Source organism: Dipodomys merriami, unplaced genomic scaffold (assembly GCF_024711535.1).
Source record: "Dipodomys merriami isolate MVZ:Mamm:240054 unplaced genomic scaffold, mDipMer1.0.p SCAF_20, whole genome shotgun sequence".
In the NCBI taxonomy this organism is placed as follows: Eukaryota; Metazoa; Chordata; class Mammalia; order Rodentia; family Heteromyidae; genus Dipodomys; species Dipodomys merriami.
The window spans coordinates 31,166,520-31,185,986 of record NW_027203382.1 but is presented as its reverse complement, the minus strand read 5'-3'; the positions used below and the strand labels follow the sequence as shown (position 1 = coordinate 31,185,986).

The following is a 19,467-nucleotide window of genomic DNA, read 5'->3' as shown; positions in this document are numbered from 1 at the left end:
GGCTTTGAACTGCGATCCTCAGATCTCAGACTCCTGAGTAGCTAGAATTACAGGCATGAGCCACCAGCACCCAGCTGTGGCTCAACTTGCACCAGCTTCCCTTTGCCTTCTACGATGGATGGAAGGAGATGGTAGTTGCCCATCCAGGTACCACTGAGACAACAGAGTTTCTGTTCCATGGGTTGTATCTTAATCTCTAGGCAAACCAGAATGAGCCTTGCAGGTCTCATCACAGGCTTGGCAAACAACTTGAGCCCTCTACTAGACAGTAACACACACTGTGAAGGGGCAGAGAAAAGTGAACAAAGATGGCAAAGGTGGTGACCAAGAAGGTTTGTGACCACAGACTGTCCAGGAGATTAGAAGAGATCCCTCTTGGGCCACCTGGGAGTTCAGGTGAGGTGACAGAAGACAAAGGTGGCTCTTGTGACAGACACACAGCATGGAAGGTCTCATGAAGGAAAGATTCTGCTGGTTTATCCCACATGAACCCAACTTAGTGTTCAAAAAAATTGTCAATAACAATGCCTTGCAGCCGGGGAGATAGATAATGCATTTAGACCCTATGATAGATAAATAGAGACATGTTCAACGTGAAAGAAAAATCTAGTAAGCAAAATCAGCTATCACAAAAGCCTAGAGACATCCATGCAAACGTCTACTTCCCTTTTGGATGAGTAGATGGCGATAATTCAGTACATGCCAACATTCAACCAAATAACATGCTCAGGTTATTTTTAAAGAAAAAGAAATCAAGGAATAGATAGGTAGGGAAATGAACTCATATAGAAAAAACAGCAACACAACATGCATGTTCTTGTGTGTTTAAACCCATTGGAACATGACAGGAGGAAGAAGCGAGCGTAAGTTATTTCTTTGGTGGTATCTTCCAAAGGAATCATGTCTAGACTTCATTGCTTTCCCCCCCCCCCCCCCCGTTGTCTTTGTAGATTTCAGTTTGATTTTTCTGGCTTGGAGCATATATGTATCCCCAGAAACCTAACCTCTTCCTGTCACCCCTGCTCCCCCAAACCAGGCTGCCTCTTGAATTACTTGAGAGGAAAGGTGGATTAATAGGTTATGTCAATGCAAGAGCTTTTCACAGAATCTGAGTTCTAGGAAGACCATAGGGAATGGGCGGTAGGGGTGAGGTAGATGGGCTTGGCAGGGAGGGGGAGGAGGAGAAGTGGGGAGCCCAGGGAACCGCTGGGGCAACTCTAAAGCAAAACACAAGTTTGCTTATTTTTCTGGACACCCCAGGACTGTGGCCTGTCATAAGGAACAAAGATCACCCTCTAAAGACATAAGCAGTTTAAAAAGGAATATTGTTGAAATCCAGGATTTGTTCCTGGCTGCTAGTCATGGGCTGTTAATCTACAAGGAGGCTTCAGATTTCAAAGAAGATATGTAAAATGGACAAGCTGGAGGCGGGGTGGGGGCCTGGAGGCTGACCACTTGCCCTTGGGAGAGTCCTGCTGACCTCTTCCCTCTGAGCCCAGGCAGAATCCAGAGGTAACACAAGCAGGCACATGGCCACCCAGAGAGGTGTACTGTAAGCCAGGTAGTGCCCTAGGAGTGCAGGCAGGCTGGGATCCTACTTGGAACAAAGCAGCCACAGCCTGAGGGATGGTGGAGGACCAGGCCTACTTTGGTGATGGGAGCCAGGGAGGTGAATGCTACGCTACCTTCACCAACAAGCCCTCTCAGGAAAGATGTACAGAAACAAGAATCAATTTGCATTTCCAAATGGCTTTAGATGTGACTTTCTTCTTCAATGACAATTTAGATGTCCACCCACAATCTCCATGAATATCTTATGAATAGTAGAATCAAGCAGGCAGGTATAATTTTTTTAAGAAGAGACTTTCTAGCAAGTTCTATGATAGCCTGAGGGGGAGGGGTAAACGGAGGCAAAAGATCCCTCTGATTTGTTGGCTGTCAAGCATTCAGAACCATCTGCCACATTCACTCCTAGATACGACGATTCTTTTCTCTTAGATTTGTCAGAAGTTTATATCGGGCTCTCTGTCAGAAATCTCACTTCTGTAGCTTGCCCATTTTTTTTTCCTGCTAACTGACAGAGGCTTTGTTCTTCCTGTCAGCAGTCAACTCCAGTCTTGCTTGAAAGAGCCCCACCCAGCCCAGCATATACCCCATGGTTTTCTTTGAGAGGCCCTGCTATAAAATCGAGAATTGCTGGGTGTTCTTTTCTAAGTAAACAGGAAATATCACTCTGTTTGACCAAAGAAAAAAATCTCTTTCCTCAGCACAAATGCAGCAATATGCCCACTTACATTTTCTGTTCCTGTTGTCTTAGGAGCAGGCTCTTGTTTGTAAGAACACTAGCACTGACTGTCTAACTTCTAATCTCCAAGAAGCAGAATTCCAGGGAAGCCCAGCCAACTTCAGAGATATTCCTACTGACTGTTCTGGAGGATGGAGCGGCACAGTTAGGAAGAACAACAATACACAGAGAGAACAAAATGACAAAACCAGTACCGAGTCACGTAAGAGGGGAAAGATGATGTGCATCCACATTTTAAGTCACAGAAAGAGATATATAGAGAGAGACAGAGAGAGATACAAAGAGAGAGACAGAGAGAGACACACAGAGAGTGTTCTGATACTTGGACACCTTTCTATGTATGGAAAAAAAAATCAGAAGCCTTGAGCCAGTGAGCAGAGGTGACTCAGGGCAGGGGAGGGACACACACAGAGTATTGGCTTTTGTTCCATCACATCAGAACCTGGGTTCGTGTGTCAGGCAGGCGCAGTCCCACGAGTCCGCCACACACCAGCACAGTAGAGGCCAGCAGGATGGGGATGGCTTTGGTGATGCTGACCAGGGAGCCAAATATTAAGTTTCCCAGGACAGCCGCTGCTTTGCAGAGTGCATTCAAGAAGCCAAAGCCTGTTGCTCTGTAAGGGAAAGAAAGATGGGCACCATTCAGCAAGGTCTTAGATCCCCAAGATTCTAGTTTTACATGCACATGGCCTGTGGAGTAATTTTCAAGTGCATTGTGTTGTATGTCATTGGAGCACATATGAGATGCTTATCGGCAAACCTTTAGGAAGATGTACAGCCTTCTGTTGACTTCCTTGTTTCCTTGATTGTTCTTTATTTATTTATTCTTTTTTTGTGCTTGAACTCAGGGCCTTGTACTTTCATTTGTGTGTTGTTGTTTTTTTTTTTTTCTTACGGCTCAGGGTTGGCTCTCTACCACTTGGGCCACACCACCACTTCCAGCTTTTTAAATGGTTAATTGGAATAAGAGTTTCTTGGATTTGTGTGTCTGGGCTGGCTTTGAACCTTGATCCTCAGATCTCAGCTCCTGATTATCTAGAATTATAGCATTAGTTACTAGCCCCAGGTTTTTGGCAAGATGTGATCTAATGTTTTGCCCATGTTGGCCTTGAACTGTAATCCTTCTGATTTCTGCCTCATGAGTAAATGAGATTACACTACCATCCCACTCTGCCCTCATCCCATTTCTTACGGTATTCTTTGGAAAGGACAAAGTAAATGTATTGAGTGGACTCACTGTGGTCTTCTGGGCAGGAAACTAAATTTTGTTCATATTGTGATCTCTCACTGACATCATAGGAAAATATAAATTTTCTTCTGTCTTGATGCTAGTCCTTCTTTTGGGTTCTCACTGGGGTTCACTGAGTATGAAAGGTACATTCAAAGCAAGGCAAGTTTATGGTCCTTTTCTTTTCTTTTCTTTTAACCAGAAAGGAAATGCATCTTCTGTGCATTTAGAACTGCACCTTCCTTGGATTTGTAAAGTAGTAAGTTTGGATTTTTCCTCTGGCAAGTCATAGCAACTATGTATCCTTGCTTAGATATGTGTCCCTCACAACCTGAGCAATTAATTGTGCTGATTTTCTTCTTCACACTCCACTGGAAAGAAATCACTGCGTATCCCTGAGCTGCAGGGACTCAGTGCCTGTATTAATGTACTGCCGATGACCTCACTGGGTAAAATACTCTTAATAGAGGGGAGAAAATAGACTTTCTTTTTGGCTAAGAAACTGAGGGAGCAGAGGAAGTGGTCTGCTGAAGGCAGTGGTTTGGAATGAGAATAGAGAAAGTAGAATATTGGATGGAATGGAATGAGGGCTTTCTTGGGAAGAGGGCGAGCTAGTTTTGTATTCTCCTGTTTTTGTTTTTGTTTTTTTGTTGTTAGAAAATAACCAAACAAGTAATGTACTCATTGCCTTACTCATGTAACTGTAACCCTCTGACCAGTATCTTTACAATAAAATAATAAAAAAAGAAAATAACCACCAGAAAGATAAGGAGATTTAATATACTGATAAGCATTTTCAAATAAAACTGCTGGAAGCTGCAGGTTGGGTACCAAAGTGCACCCAACTACCCCCCCCCCCATCTCCATGGAGATGATGCTACAAGGCTGAAATGGCTTCTGGCTGGTTTCTTAGGATCTAAGCAGATTTCGGTTTCTAATTGTCCCGGTTTCCTCTCTTTATGCACGGATGTGGTGAATTTATTATAATTATAATATTGGTGAGTGATTGCATTATCAGTAACTGATGTTTTCTGCCAATATTAGGGTTCACTCTTGATACTGAATATTCTCTGGGCTTTGGCAAATATGCAATGACACATGGCCATCATTATCAAACCACGTAGAATGTTTCTCTGCCCTGAAAAAAACCCTCTGTATCTGTAAACCCTCTGTACACGACAATAAAATTCAATCACCTGTTCTCTACCTTTTCGTCCCCTCTCCTACCCCAACCATCTCCATGTCTCTCATCTCCACAGTTGGATGTCATTTACTTGAAATCATACACTGTGTAGGTCTTTCAGACAAGCTTGTTTTACTGATTTTAAACTTTGTTTCTTTCTTTCTTTCTTTCTTTCTTTCTTTCTTTCTTTCTTTCTTTCTTTCTTTCTTTCTTTCTTTCTTTCTTTCTTTCTTTCTTTCTTTCTTTCTTTTGTGCCAGTACTAGGACTTGAACTCAAGGCCTCATGTTCTTGCTTAGCCTTTCTTTCTTTCTTTCTTTCTTTCTTTCTTTCTTTCTTTCTTTCTTTCTTTCTTTCTTTCTTTCTTTCTTTCTTTCTTTCTTTTTTTCTTGCCAGTACTAGGACTTGAACTCAAGGCCTCATGTTCTTGCTTAGCCTTTCTTTCTTTCTTTCTTTCTTTCTTTCTTTCTTTCTTTCTTTCTTTCTTTCTTTCTTTCTTTCTTTCTTTCTTTCTTTCTTTCTTTCTTTTCTTTCTTTCTTGGTGCCAGTACTAGGACTTGAACTCAAGGCCTCATGTTCTTGCTTAGCCTTTCTTTCTTTCTTTCCTTTCTTTCTTTCCTTTCTTTCTTTCTTTTCTTTCTTTCTTTCTTTCTTTCTTTCTTTCTTTCTTTCTTTCTTTCTTTCTTTCTTTCTTTCTTTCTTTCTTTCTTTCTTTCTTTCTTTCTTTCTTTCTTTCTTTTCTTTCTTTCTTGGTGCCAGTACTAGGACTTGAACTCAAGGCCTCGTGTTCTTGCTTAGCCTTTCACTCAAGGCTAGAGCTCTACCATCTGAGCTAAACTTCCACTTCTGGCTTTTTTTTTAAACTGTTGGAGAAAAGAGTCTTGTGGGCTTTGCTGCTCAGGCTGGCTTTGAACTGTGACCCTCAGATCTTAGCTGTCCAAGAAGCTAGGATAATAAGTGTGAGCCCGTGCCCCAGCTTTAAAGTACATTTTAGTTTCTAGATTTTAGATTCCTAAAGTATCAGTTACACCTTGTGGTGTTAAGGCAAAAGTGGGTGCTGCTAGGGAAATCAGCCGTGTATGTGTTGCTGATAGGCACAATGAAAACCTTGTGCTGTCATGAAGAAGTCTCTTGATGCTGATACTGCAGAATAACCCACGTGGCATTGGCTATGCTGTAGAATTAGAGTAGCTATGCTTTCACAGACGATGACCTGCTGGTGTGGTGTGGAACGGGGCACGGGACATGGGAACTTAGACTTAGCCAATGGGCGGGGGGTGGGGGGGGGTAGGGTAGTATCCACAAATTGAGGCTACCTGGTAGCTTCTCAGGAGACTGCCTGGTTAAGTGGGTTATGGTTTATTTACATTGTTTTATGTTTTAATTGGAGGCTGGGAAAAGGGAACTGCCGACTCCATTCTGGACTGAGAAAAGCATTGTCCACACATCTAGCCTCTCTTTTCGGGTTGGAGAAGGTAGTAGGTTTTGAACTCGGCCTCACATTTGCAGGGAAAGTGCTTCACTACTTGAGCCATGCCCACATTCTTTGGTTTTGTTTTGTTTTTTGGTCCTGTCACTGTTCCTGAACTCTGGGCCTGGGCACTGTCCCTCAGCTCTTCAGTTCAAGGCTAGCACTCTACCACTTGAGCCACAGCACCACTTCCGTCGTTTTTCTTATGTGGTGCTGAAGATCTAACCCAGGGCCTCATGCATGCAAGGCAAGCACTCTACCACTGAGCCACCTTTCCAGGCCCCATGCCCACATTCTTTTTGTTCCTAGTTATTTTTTCAGATAAGATCTTACTGCTTTTTGTGCAGGGCCGCTTTAGACTGTGACCCTCCTTCTGTCTTCAGAATAGCTGGGATTACAGTCACGAGCTACCTTTCCCTAGCTTTTTTGTTGAGATAGTATTTCATTAACATTTTTACTTAGGGTAGCCTTGAACCATAATCCTATGCCTTAGCTCCTAATCTGAGTAGCTGATTTCAGGTGTGCACCATCATATCTGGCCTCACTCATCCAATGTCTTTCTTTTCTGTTTTTTTTTTTTTCCTGGTCTTAGTGCCAAACCAGCTGTGAGTGTTTTTGACAGTATTGAGACGAAAAGGATACTGGATACTCGAAGTGCCCAGGGCGGTGCCTGGCATGTGTCAAACATTTTTGAAAAGTCTGGCTGAATAGCAACTTCACCCATTAATGTACTAGCATCAAGACAGAAGAAAATTTATATTTTCCTATGATGTCAGTGAGAGCTGGGGTTCACTGAGTATGAAAGGTACATTCAAAGCAAGGCAAGTTTATGGTCCTTTTCTTTTCTTTTCTTTTAACCAGAAAGGAAATGCATCTTCTGTGCATTTAGAACTGCACCTTCCTTGGATTTGTAAAGTAGTAAGTTTGGATTTTTCCTCCTGGCAAGTCATAGCAACTATGTATCCTTGCTTAGATATGTGTCCCTCACAACCTGAGAAATTAATTGTGCTGATTTTCTTCTTCACACTCCACTGGAAAGAAATCACTGTGTATCCCTGAGCTGCAGGGACTCAGTGCCTGTATTAATGTACTGCCGATGACCTCACTGGGTAAAATACTCTTAATAGAGGGGAGAAAATAGACTTGAAGTAAAGAAGATGTAGGCTCAGCCCATGAAATCTACCTGTTAAAGGTAGATTCTCACACACAGAACTGCTCTCTGCTAGAGAAGATCAGGCAGCATTGTATGCTGTATTCAGGAAGAGCAGAGAGGGAACGGATCCCACCCAAGCCATCCCCTCCTTCCTCTTCTCCTTCCTGCTCTTGCGTTCATCCAGTTCCCTACTTTAGGTGCATTTCCCAGCTCATGGTTGTTGTTGGTTTTTGCCAAGGGAAATGTCTCCCCTTTCTGAAGCATCTCCTCTACTCCATGCACCTCCTCTAGTCTCACCCTACAGGCTCATGGGCACTAGGATTGGCATGGGCATGTTTTACTCCATGTTCCATTCTGGAGGGGGCTCAGTAGTCCTTGTTGTAGCTCCAGTCCTTGGAGCACCCTTTCCCAGGACCAGCCCAGGGATGCCCGCCACACTCAAGGTAAACTCAAGAATTTCCTAAGGTCTTCCAGAAAAGTTGGAGATAGGTTTTTGTAATGGGTATTTTAGGAAATTGAGCTGTGGCTTATATAATGATAGAGAGGTAGCCTTGAGATCAAAAGCTCAAGAACAGTGCCCAGGCCCTGAGTTCAAGCTCCAGGACCAGCAAAATTAAAGAAGAATGTAATGGGCATTTGTTTTCTGTCCTCAAGCATTTTTTGTTCAAGGCTAGTGCTGTACTACTTGAGCCTCAGCTTTTTTGGTGCTTAATTGAAGAGTCTTATGAACTTTCTGGGTCGGGCTGGCTTTGAATGGAGCTCCTCAGATCTCAGCCTCCTGAGAAGCTAGGATTACAGATGTGAGCCACCAGCACTCAGCTGTACTTGGCATTTTAACGGGTATTACTTGGCTGAGAGAAAAAGAACTAATTCTGTTGAGTGGAAACTCTTTTGAACAACTATTTAGAGATAATCATAACTAATTATGTATTCTTAAGGAGTAGACTGGATTCAATTGCTTTCTGAACTTTAAAAATAGGGAAAATTTGCCTTACTCACGTGGGTAGCATCTTCCTTCACGAGAGGCAACCTGGCCACTCCACTCCCCAACCCTGCCTTGCTCCCCCTCACACACGTAGAGAAGAAATTCCCCATGAGCTGTGAGCTGAGAGAGGACGTGGCCCAAAGCAACTCTCCATCTCCCTCCTACTCCCACCATCCAGGGGCTTCCTGTTGCTCATTCCTGTTGAAATCAAATCTTTGCCGACAGGTAAGAATGGAAGGCTTTGTGTTTTATGATTTATTGGGTAAACCTAGCTAGGAAATGTGGGCCTGGGCCAAGATACATAATTATAGGACAAGCAAGTACTGGCACTGAGTAGCAACTCCTAGTTCATCTGAGGCCAAGGCCTGTGAACACAGCCACATAGCAGTGCATCCTGTTACCAGGTGAGTTGATGCTTCTTGTCAGCAATCCCCATTGCTGGACTCAGAGCAGGTGCTTTTGTTTCTTAGTTTTGCTTTTTTTTTTTTTTTTTCAGATTTAGATTCAGGGTCTTACGCTTTTGCCTGGGCTGGCCTCAGATGCGATCTCCAACTTAACATTACATGGTGGGGTGGTGATTTGTCTTAAAAGTAGTTCAGCATAAGCTGGGCACTGGTGGCTTGCACCTGTAACCCTAGCTACTCAGGAGGCTGAGATCTGAGGATAGCAGGTCAAAGCCAGCCCAGGCACGAAAGTCGGTGAGACTCTTATCTCCAATAAATCACCAGAAAACCAGAAGTGGTGTTGTGGCTCAAGTGGTAGAGTGCTTGCCTTGAGCTGAAGAGCTGAGAGACAGTGCCCAGGCCCAGAGTTCAAACCCCATGACCAACCAAAAAAAAAAGTTCATCAGCATAAAAATTAAAAAAAAACCCACATCCCTCTGCATATCACCTTTCTAATAACAATAAAAAATTACAAAAGAGTACTTCAGCATAGCAAGAGTAATAGAGGGGGTGAATTTGGTCAAGATATGTATATATATGTATGGAGATAGTACAGTGAAAACTTCATACAATTCATGTACACTAATAAAAAGAGAGATAAAAAACACTTCAGTATAAACAGTGTGTTAGATAAATTGTCCCTAAGAAATATTATCTTAGAATGTACAGCAGGTTAATCAGGAATGGACAGGCTGGGATTGGCTATTTCGTCTTTGGCTATCATTCTGGAGATCAGCACGAGAAGGCTTCTTCATGAGCATGGAGAGGATGGTTCATCCATCAGTGATATGAGGGGGATCCAGCCATGCCGTGGGTTCATAGGATGTTCTTTATGCAGCATCACAAGCTGTCCCTACCCATGTCCTGGGCCCCGCAACCTCAACTCTGTGATACAGTACTCGGTGCAGACTAGATCCTAGAGCCCACAAGACCTGCAGCTCCTCATTCAGGAGGACTTGGCAGTGGCCTGATGGGGCCCCAAGCCTGGTGATCCTGCTGCCTCTGTCATGTACCCATGATGCTTTATTGCAAGGGCTGGTTCGTACCTGTGGATGATGAGGTCACTTCCTGTAGCTCAGGCTAAATGACTGCTCTGTGCTTGTTTGTCTATTTGGCAGGTTTTGTTCCCATTGTAATCCAACACCTAGTAACAAGGCTGTGGGGATAGGGGACATACACTCTCCACCCCTTCACCTTCCACTTCTTTTTTCCTAAGACAGAATCTCTCTAGGTTTCCCAGGCTAGCTCTGAACTCTTGGACTCAAGACTTCTGTGCACCTCAGTCTTCCAAGTCACTGGACTACAGGTATGTAGTGCCATGCCCAGCCTGAACTTCCACTTCTAACTTCCAGAGACAAAGTGAATCTGACATTGGTTGAATGACCAGTGTGTAAACATATATAATGGTAAAATGAAGAAAAATCAAATATAAAGAAAAAAATATAAACATACACAATACATAATCAAACACCTAAATGTAAACATCTAATTGATGAAATGGCATTAGGCAAAAAATAAAGCAAGGTAAGATGATGAAGTACATAGATTAGTTAGTAAGGATAATTGAAAGATTTCTTTATAACATGATCTCCAAAAAATAAGTGATTATCTTGCTTTATGATCACAGGGGGAGAATGTATTTAAGGAAGAATGAAAGAAATTGCACTATAGAACACCAGATAATGATGGTGACAAGGAGAATTCTAGAAGTATAAGGGAAGACCTGAGAGGCCATTTATTTCAAGTTCCTCCTTTTTCATCTGAGAGAACAGAGGCACAGCTGTGCTGAGTCTTTCCCTGGACAGACACACAGCTGGTCAGCAAGAGAGTGGTGATTACAGGGGGTACTGGAAAGAAAATGAGAGCCCTTCTTTGTTTACACAGGAGCTGTCCTGAGGGGGACTAATTCCGGGCTGAGGTTTGCTGTTAGCAAATCCCAGAGTTCTGGGTGACAGTGGCAGATGGCAGGTTCGAAGGGAGCACTACATAGAAACCTTTGGGGTTTTATTTTAAAATCCTTATGTCTGAAGGGTACACACAGGAGAGTGAGGGGAGAAAGCAGCCAGTGGCCAGGGAAAGTAGGATCACATTGCCCAAAGAAAGACACCCAGGAGATGGCCTTCTGGTTTTGACTGCTCAGCATTGGAGGCCTCAGTGGGAGGCTGGGGGCATTACTATCTCCTTGCCTAAAATAAGCTACATGGGGGGGAAGACAAGTCCCCAGACTGGAAGGCACAGGAAGCGTGGCCGGTGAAACTGCATCATGGTCACATGGTGGCAGCAGAGAGCCACTGCCTAGATGATGGATAGCAAGCCTCAACCCTGATGAGCCAATCATGTGGCCTACACCACAGTGGCTTCATTTCTGACTTTGGAGAAGTTTAGGAGTTTGACCACAATGGGGTAAGGGAAAAGAAGGGAGGTGAAAAATGGACATAGTTGCCAAGAACCTGTGGCTCATGCCTGTAATCCTAGCTACTTAGGAGGCTGAGATCTGAGGACCGTGGTTCAAAGTCAGTCCAGGCAGGTAAGTCCATGAGACTCTTATCTCCAATAAACCACCAGAAAACTGGAAGTGGCGCTGTGACTCAAGTGGTAGAGCACTTGCCTTGAGCTGAGGGACGGTGCCCAGGCCCAGAGTTCAAGCCCCACGGGGCAGGGGCGGGGAAGGGGCGGGAGAAGTATAGTGAATGGTGACTAAGATTAGTTCAACCTATCATTACTTCTTTTCTTTTTTTTTTCTTACTCTTTTTTTTCTTTCTTTTTTCAGTACTGGGAATTGAACTCATTGCCTTATGCTTGCCAGACAAATGTTCAACCACTTGAGGCACGTCCTCAGCCTTTTTACACAGTCTTGTCTTCCTTGGTATTCTTCCCAGATGACCTTTGCTTTGACTTGAGCTATCCTAGGACTCCATTAAGGCAACACTTGGCATGTGGTCACCAACCCATGAGAGTGGAAAAGAGGGACAGGTGAGTGTCTCCAAATAAACAGGTGCATAGGCCACTTGAGGGTCTCTGTGGCTCTCTGATCCTTATAGTTGGGGCCACTTATCTTGACTTTCAGGTTCAACCAGGCTAGTGAGTGCCTCAGTATCAAAGCTGGGCCTGTGTCAGGATCAGGTGTCAGCTTGAACGTGAGTTCAGGGTCATGGGCAATTACAATTGGCAATTACAATTCTCCTTCCCTCTGGCATCTCTATGTAGCTTTATTATGAGCTCTACTGTGTTACAACTAATGTTACTCAGATGGTTTCCAGAGCCTGTGTATAGCATAGAAGCTCACTAGGGTCAGAATGAAAATGTTTAGCAAGGAGACATCCGGGATTTGTGAGTGTGGCGGTATTCTACAGCAAGACTTCTAGGGTTCTTGTAAACCCAGGAAAAGATGCTCCTGAATGTGGCCAATAAACCAAAGGAACAGGGCCAGCACTGGGGACTCAGCAAGTCAGTATTCTACAGGAGGGAAAACCCCTCCTGCTCTATATTCCAAATTCTGCAAAATACTCCAATAAGAGGCTTACACAGAGACAGAGCTTAAGACTTGGGCATGAAATATAAGGTAGGAAGTGGTAAAAAGCCCATGTCAAATGGTGAAACAGAGCATCAGTTCAGCTTTTAACTATTCAGCTGTAAAGCACTAGCCCAAAGCCTTACATTCTAGGCCTTTGCTGATAGGAATTATAAACTAGTTGTGACTTCATTTTAGGACTGGATGAGTAAATTTCCTCCAGCTATCTGGAATGTGTTGGGCTTTCCTCCAATAGACCAGGAAAGTCAAAAGACATATTCTAGGCACTCATCTGTTAAACTCAGAGCTCAAGCAGAGACCTGCAAGTGGGGGGTAATAACCCTCCTAGGACTAGAAAGCTCTACAACATGTGGGCCAAAGTAGGTTATTAAATGCTAATCTTCAGTCAGGTGCCAGTGGCTCACACCTGTAATCGTAGCTACTCAGGAGACCGAGATAGGAGGACCATGTTTCAAAGCCAACCCCAACAGGAAGTCCAGGAGACTTATCTCTAACTACTGACAAGCCAAAGTGGAGTTATAGTTCAAGTGGTAGAGCACTAGCCTTGAGCCAAAAAGCTCACGGACAGCACCTAGGCCTTGAGATCAAGCCCTAGGACCAGCACAAATTTTTTTTTTTTACTAATGTTCACCAAAAGCTTACAACTCCTTCTTATCATTAGCCAACAAATTACCTCATGGAGACAAGTCAATTTCTTCAGCGCCTTCACTACCTTATTAATTATTGCTAGGAATTAGTTTCCTTTCAAGAGATATAAGTAGAACCTACAATTGCATGAGCTAATGGCTTTTCCGATTTTTTTTTTGTTTTTACTTTCTTGGGGGAAGCAGCAGCTGGGTTCACTTTGTCACAATTTGCCAGTGTCTTGGAGCCCCTTTCTCCTAGAGGCCCGTTTCAACATACCTCCGGTCTGTGGGGTACAACTCCACAGTAACTACATCGAGAGAGTTCCAGGCTGAGATCGTCAATCCATTGTACAGGCAGAGCATGCCTATCATCATAGATTCACTGGTGCCAAACCAAAGGAAGAAGCAGCTGATCCCTGAAAGCACCATAGAGCCACCTGCCAACAACACAGACAGAAGGCTGAGTGTTGCCTGTCATCTCAGCAAGCAAGGACCTTTGAGTTACTGAGATCGCTCCAGAAAACAATCCCATGGAGAAGCTGCTGACTGGGCTCCATAAATCTCAAGTCCAAGTACATTCACCTGTTTGAAAGGTCAACCCTCTCACTGACTTCTGAAGGCAGCAAGTATGAAATACATAGAGCCCATTAACCAACAACTTGAGTGGAAAAATATACATTAGTTACACCTAATTAGTTTTTCAGTCCGTTAACTCATGGCAATTGCTCAAATGAAATGTAATTAGACATTGTTTTCATTAGAGATGTATCCTAATGAAAGAGGTAAGGGTTTCTCCTCCTGAACTGCAAATCTTTAAGGGACAGAGAGCCCAGAAAGAAACAGGCACCACTCTCATCCTTCCTTGAACCCCAGTACCTACCTAGCATGGTTAAACGCCCAATTCTGTCCATCAGGAGAGCGGACACAATGTTTCCTGGCAACACTGCCAGTGTCCCCAGGAAGTTGACAAAATAAATCCAGTAGGCACTGTAGTCATCATCAAAAGTAATCTGACATCCGGTCTTATTGTGAAAAAACGAGCAGTTGTGAAATTCACTGTCAATGAATTTATATGGCTCAAAATCTGTAGAAACAGCAAAGACAACTCATCAAACTCTTGCCAGGTAGAAGTAACAGGTGAGCACCTGTATCAGAAACCCTGTGGAGAATTTCATAAAGCCTCATGGTACTAGAAATTCTTTGAGCACCTTAGGCCCTGTGCTGGCTTGACACTTTATATCCTCTCCTGGCCATGAATGAAGTCTAGCTTGATACTGTATATAAAAAGAGGTAGAATGATGGGGCATCTTTAATGAATAAGGAATCAATTAGACTAAAGAGTCCAATTATCTTCTGACTTTCTGTAATTGGCCATTATTAATTAGATTACTTGCTTACTCTTTGTTTTAAGTGTGTGTGTGTGTGTGTGTGTGTGTGTGTGTGTGTGTGTGTACACATGCACACATGTTAATGAATTGGCCGTGGATGGTCATTTTCTGGGACTGTTCTTGGGTTTTTGAGGCTGCAATTTCAGGTCCATGTGGCTGAATCCACGGAGGGACAAGAGTCAGCTTCACTTGAAGGTCACTAGCATTCAGTGTGTTGTTTAAATTGGGTTAAATTTGGGTCTACCTAAGAGGACTTGCATCTTTTTTGTTATTATGGTCTATCAGAAAAATAAAATAATGAAATGCTGGTCTTCTGAGGTCATGTGGTTAGAAGAGGGTGATCAGTGACCCTGTTTACAAAAGCAAAGACACTTGCTGGCTTTCTCTCGTAGTACTGAGAAGAGCTGGCTCCTGTGTACACATGAAAAAGGCAGAGCAGACACAGATCTCCGTGCCAGCAGAAAGCTGTCATTCTAGCCTCATTTGTGTGTGTGTGTGTGTGTGTGTGTGTGTGTGTGTGTGTGTGTGTGTGTGTGTGTGTGTGTGTGTGTGTATGCTAGCATTAGACTGAACTCAGGGCCTGGCGGTGTCCCTGAGTTTCTTTGCTCAAGACTAGCATCTGCCACTTGAGCCACAGTTTTACTGTTAGCTTTTAAAAAAAGTACAGTCTGGGGCTGGGAAGGTGGCTCAGTGGTAGAGCGCTTGTCTTGCATGCATGAGGCCTTGGGTTCGATTCCTCAGCACCACATAAGTAAAAAGAAAAAAGTCGGAAGTGGCGCTGTGGCTCAAGTGGTAGAGTGCTAGCCTTGAGCTGAAGAGCTGAGGGACAGTGCCCAGGCACAGAGTTCAGGCCCCACGACCAGACCCTCCCCCCCAAAAAAAGTTACAGTATTTATTGGACATGAGAGTCTGACAGACTTTCCTGTTTGGGCTGGGTTTGAATATTGATCCACAGATCTCAGCCTCCTGAGTAGCAAGGATGACAGGAACAAGCCACTGACACCTGGCTAAATTTCTTAATTTTTTAAAACTCAAACATTGGGTAAACTATACGAGATAAGAAGTATCTGATGACCCGTGGTGTGAGATAGAATATCATGGTGTTAAATTGATGCTCTGTTCTCTTCCTTTGCTTCTTTAGGGAGCTTCCCAGATGTATATGGAGTGAGCTAAAACATTATACTTAATGTCCCATTAAATAGCCACATGTTGTTGACTTAGAGGAACACCAGATTTTGAGACTTGGATTATTACAGAAATCTTTGCTTTAAAAATTACCCACAATGAGATTTTTTATACCAATTTTGAACCTGGGCAAGGCAAAACAATACAAGCAGACCTTTGATTCAGCCTCATTCAGGAAACTTGTTCATTTACGCTTCAGTCTAGACATCTGGCCACACTGTCACGGGGTTATCACATTTCTGCCAGGAGAAAAACCCTCCGCAAAGGCCCCAGCAGGAGCCATGCGAAGCCCACACCTACCTGTGTTGTCGAAAATGGTGTCGATAAAGGTGCAGTTCTTGAAGTAGGTGTTGACTGAGGTCACATCCTCAAAGGTGCAGGACTTAAACACGGAGTCTTTGAAAGTTACGGACTTGAACTTCACTCCTAGGAATCTGTTCGACATGCACACCACACACACACACACACACACACACACACACACACACACACACACACACACACACACATTCATGTCAGTGGAGTTCACGGCTAAGTCAAACAAGTTTAAAGATATGACATCCCCACTTTAGACTTTCTTAATCATAGAAATGTTGACTGCTGGATTTTCTAAGCTCTTTGTGCCTGTATGTCCTCTCCTTTGGCTGGATTTCAGGTTTCTTCTCTAAGTTAAATAACTCTACTTTGCATCTTATTTTCCAATATTCTTTACTTTACAGTGACTTTTTTTTTTTTTAAATTTGCAGTTACTGGGATTTGAACGCAGGGACTCTTGCACTTGCTAGTCAGGTGCTCTACCACTCAAGCCACGCCCCCAGCCCTTAAGTTACTCTTATTGCTCTTGAGGATGCTACATTTTTTTCACACCAGTCAAAGGCCAGCTTAATAAATGTAAAACAACTCAGTTTTAGAAGTTTAAGTGAAGTGGGTAAGTAGATTTAAAGCCCAGTTAGGAATATCGAAATTCAACCTGAAAATGACTGGATGTACACACTAAAACAAAAGCACAACTGTAGGTTTCAGGGCACTGAATCTTAGTAAGAAATCAGCTTTGTGTGATTCGGTAGCAAGTTAAATTGGATCAAAGATTCTAGACCTGCCATTGTCGTATTCCATTCCAGTATGAATCTGATTTTCCATTGTGAAGTTAATACTGAAATTTGCATATTTATCCCTTTGCACATTTCTAGTTAGCAGTGCATATTCATCAGACTGCAGATGTTTAATGACGTCAGGGAACCACACAGATAATCCATAGTACCTGCAAAGGCAACAAAATGTGAGTTTATAAAGGTTCTGGCACATACTTCCTAGCATTTCAGATGGGTAGTGGATACTAGAGAAGTAATTCCAGTTATGAACGACTCCTTGTAACTGTTGAATAAACCATTACACTATGATTGTTGAACCCCCGACTCAAGATTAATCTACAAAAATTAAGCTCAAGAGGTAGGTTGAAGTTAGCTGGAAAACTCCAGTGTGTAATTCTTGAGCCCTTTCTTTACAAAGAAAGGGGGTTCAGAAAGAACCCCCTTCTGTATATACACACACACAGTTCTATGATCTGAATATGACCTTCCAAATTGAGTCTTAGATCCTAATATGTTATATTAAGAAATAGGGCAGTCAGGAAAAGGTTTAATAAAGAGTAATATATGTTATTGCAAATAAGGGAAACCATAGGATCTATGCCTGGTATGTCTAGGACAAGCAGAAAAGGTCAAAAGCTATGTACATATGACCATATAAGATGATGCTAAGCAAAATGAACCCCAAGATAGGGACACACATGTTTTTATCTTTCTTGCTATTGTTTTTAATGAATTTATAATGTACAATGTGATTTTTTTGTTTCTTTTGTATGTTCTTCCCCCATGGTATAACCCTTGTTTTCACTGTATTTGATTCAGGTGTCCTGCTTCTTGTATATACATTTTTTTCTAATTTGGGGAGGGGAAGGGAAATAACAAAATGCTGAAATGAGGATACAGGTTGACCCATTGTAACAATGAGATGTACAAGACACTATGTTGGAAACGAACTTTACAACTTGGGGGGGTGTGTGTGGGGAAAGGGAAGAGTTGGGGATATGGGGAGGGAAGGGATGGTAGGGGAAAACAGAGGAGGAGGTAACAATGTTCGATAGGAAATGTACTCGTTACCTTACTCATGTAACTATAACCCCTCTGTATAGTATTTTTACAATAAAAGTATATACAGAAAAAAAAATACATGTGTAGAAGGTAGGCTCACACCTGTAATCCTAGCTACTCATGAGGGTGAGATCCGGAGGACTGAGATTTGGAGCCAGCCTGAGCAGAAAAGTTTGTGAGACTCTATCTCCAAAATAATCAGAAAAAAAGCTGGGCTGGAGGCATGACTCAAGTGGTAGAGTATGAATTGAGCAAATAAGCTGCGCAAAGGTGAGGCCCTGAGTTCAAACCTATTATCAGGAGCTGTCTCCTTCTCCCTTCTTCCTCGTTTTCTTCCTATGCTGTGAGGACATAGAGTTCATACCCCCAGAGGATGTGGAAGCAGAGCCCAAGCCCTCAGCATCACCAAACATCCTAGTACCTTGATTTTGGGGTTCCAAGTCTTGCTCTGGAAATGTTGAATAACAAATGCCTAATATGGATAACTTAGCTGATCACAGGTGTTTTGTTATGGCAGCGCAAATGGACTCTAAGACACATGACATCCTAATGTCATTCTTGTCACAGGCTGATTGAGAAACAGTTTCCTAGATTAGTGGTCCAAACTCCTGGGACCCAGGAACCCCGAGCCTTTATGGAATGACCGCTCGCGAATGGATGATCTTTCCTGGTTCCTTTATTATTGTGAAACTGTTAACCTGGAGCAGAGCCCCATTTTCCAATGTTGAATATTCAGTAACTATCTGAAAATCCAGGTCATTTCTAGAGTGACTCTGAGGCAGTGACACTGTGGCTAGCCAATGTGAGACATTCTATGAGCATGAAATACCAGGAGATCTTGAAGGCTAATGTAAAAAAAAGATGTAAAATTATTCATTCATAATTTTCATACCAATTATGTGTTAGAATACTACTATTTGAGGACAATGAGTTGAATAAAATTAATTTTATGTTTCTTCTAACCTTTGTGTGTTTGTGTATGCATGTGTGTGGTTACTGGAACACTTAAAATGACATCTGTGACTCAGATTATATTTCTATTGGACAATAATGCTTTAATGTGATAGTTCCCAAAGTAGAGCCCTCTGATCAGTACCCCTGAACTTGGCTCTCTTCTGACTTGATAAACAGAGACTCTGGAAGAGGAAGGCCCAGGGGAGTGTTCAGATGTATCTGGTTTGGAAAGCCCGGCTCTAGTTTTTATCCTCAGTGACACTTTGCTGTACAGGAAGGAGGGGTTTGCAGGGTTCAAATCTTAGTCTTGCTACTTTTCACTTTGACTAGTTAGCTAAGCTTTAGTTTCCCACACCTCTTAATAGTGGGATAATGGTAGATAGACTCCAGCTCCCCTGTATGGTTGCCATATTGAATGGTATGTTTAGTGCCCATGACACTGAGGGGCTCAGAAGACAGCATGAGTCATTTCTATCATTTCATGTCCTTGTCATCAGCATTCCTCAACCAGCTGTGCCTCAGCCCCTGCTCTCATAGACTGTGAGTCAGTTACAGTGGTGGCGGTGGTACCATTAACAAATGACTCAAGGATGCACCGTGGATGTCACGAAAACTTAAAATTGGCAACAACCAGGGAAAGATATTACCCTGGCACCTACATCAAGGACGTGGAGGAGGTTTAGCTAGTACTTTACTTACGCAGCAAAAGTCTGCTGACTGTCTCTTAAATGTTAGGCACCACTGAGGTATCAGGGATATAGAAGTCATAAAATTGAAAATCTGATCAGCAATGAATGTGACCCAGAATGACTCTCCAGGAACCCTTCACACCTTGAGCATGAGACTTCCCTTGGATTTATTTT

The 19,467-nt window shown here is 43.0% G+C and overlaps 1 protein-coding gene across 1 annotated transcript in view; it reads right to left on the bottom strand.

Moving 5' to 3' along the window:
• Positions 1-970: 970 nt before the first annotated feature.
• The window catches only part of LOC138833018 (synaptic vesicle glycoprotein 2C), a 144,412-nt gene continuing 125,915 nt past the window's right edge, over positions 971-19,467 (bottom strand). The window contains exons 9-13 of the mRNA XM_070031375.1: positions 16,594-16,758; positions 15,798-15,931; positions 13,805-14,008; positions 13,202-13,361; positions 971-2,919 (exon numbers count right to left, since the gene is read on the bottom strand). Of these exons, the coding sequence (XP_069887476.1) occupies positions 2,736-2,919; positions 13,202-13,361; positions 13,805-14,008; positions 15,798-15,931; positions 16,594-16,758 (847 nt within the window). The 3' untranslated portion in view covers positions 971-2,735. The remainder of the gene's footprint in view (positions 2,920-13,201; positions 13,362-13,804; positions 14,009-15,797; positions 15,932-16,593; positions 16,759-19,467) is intronic.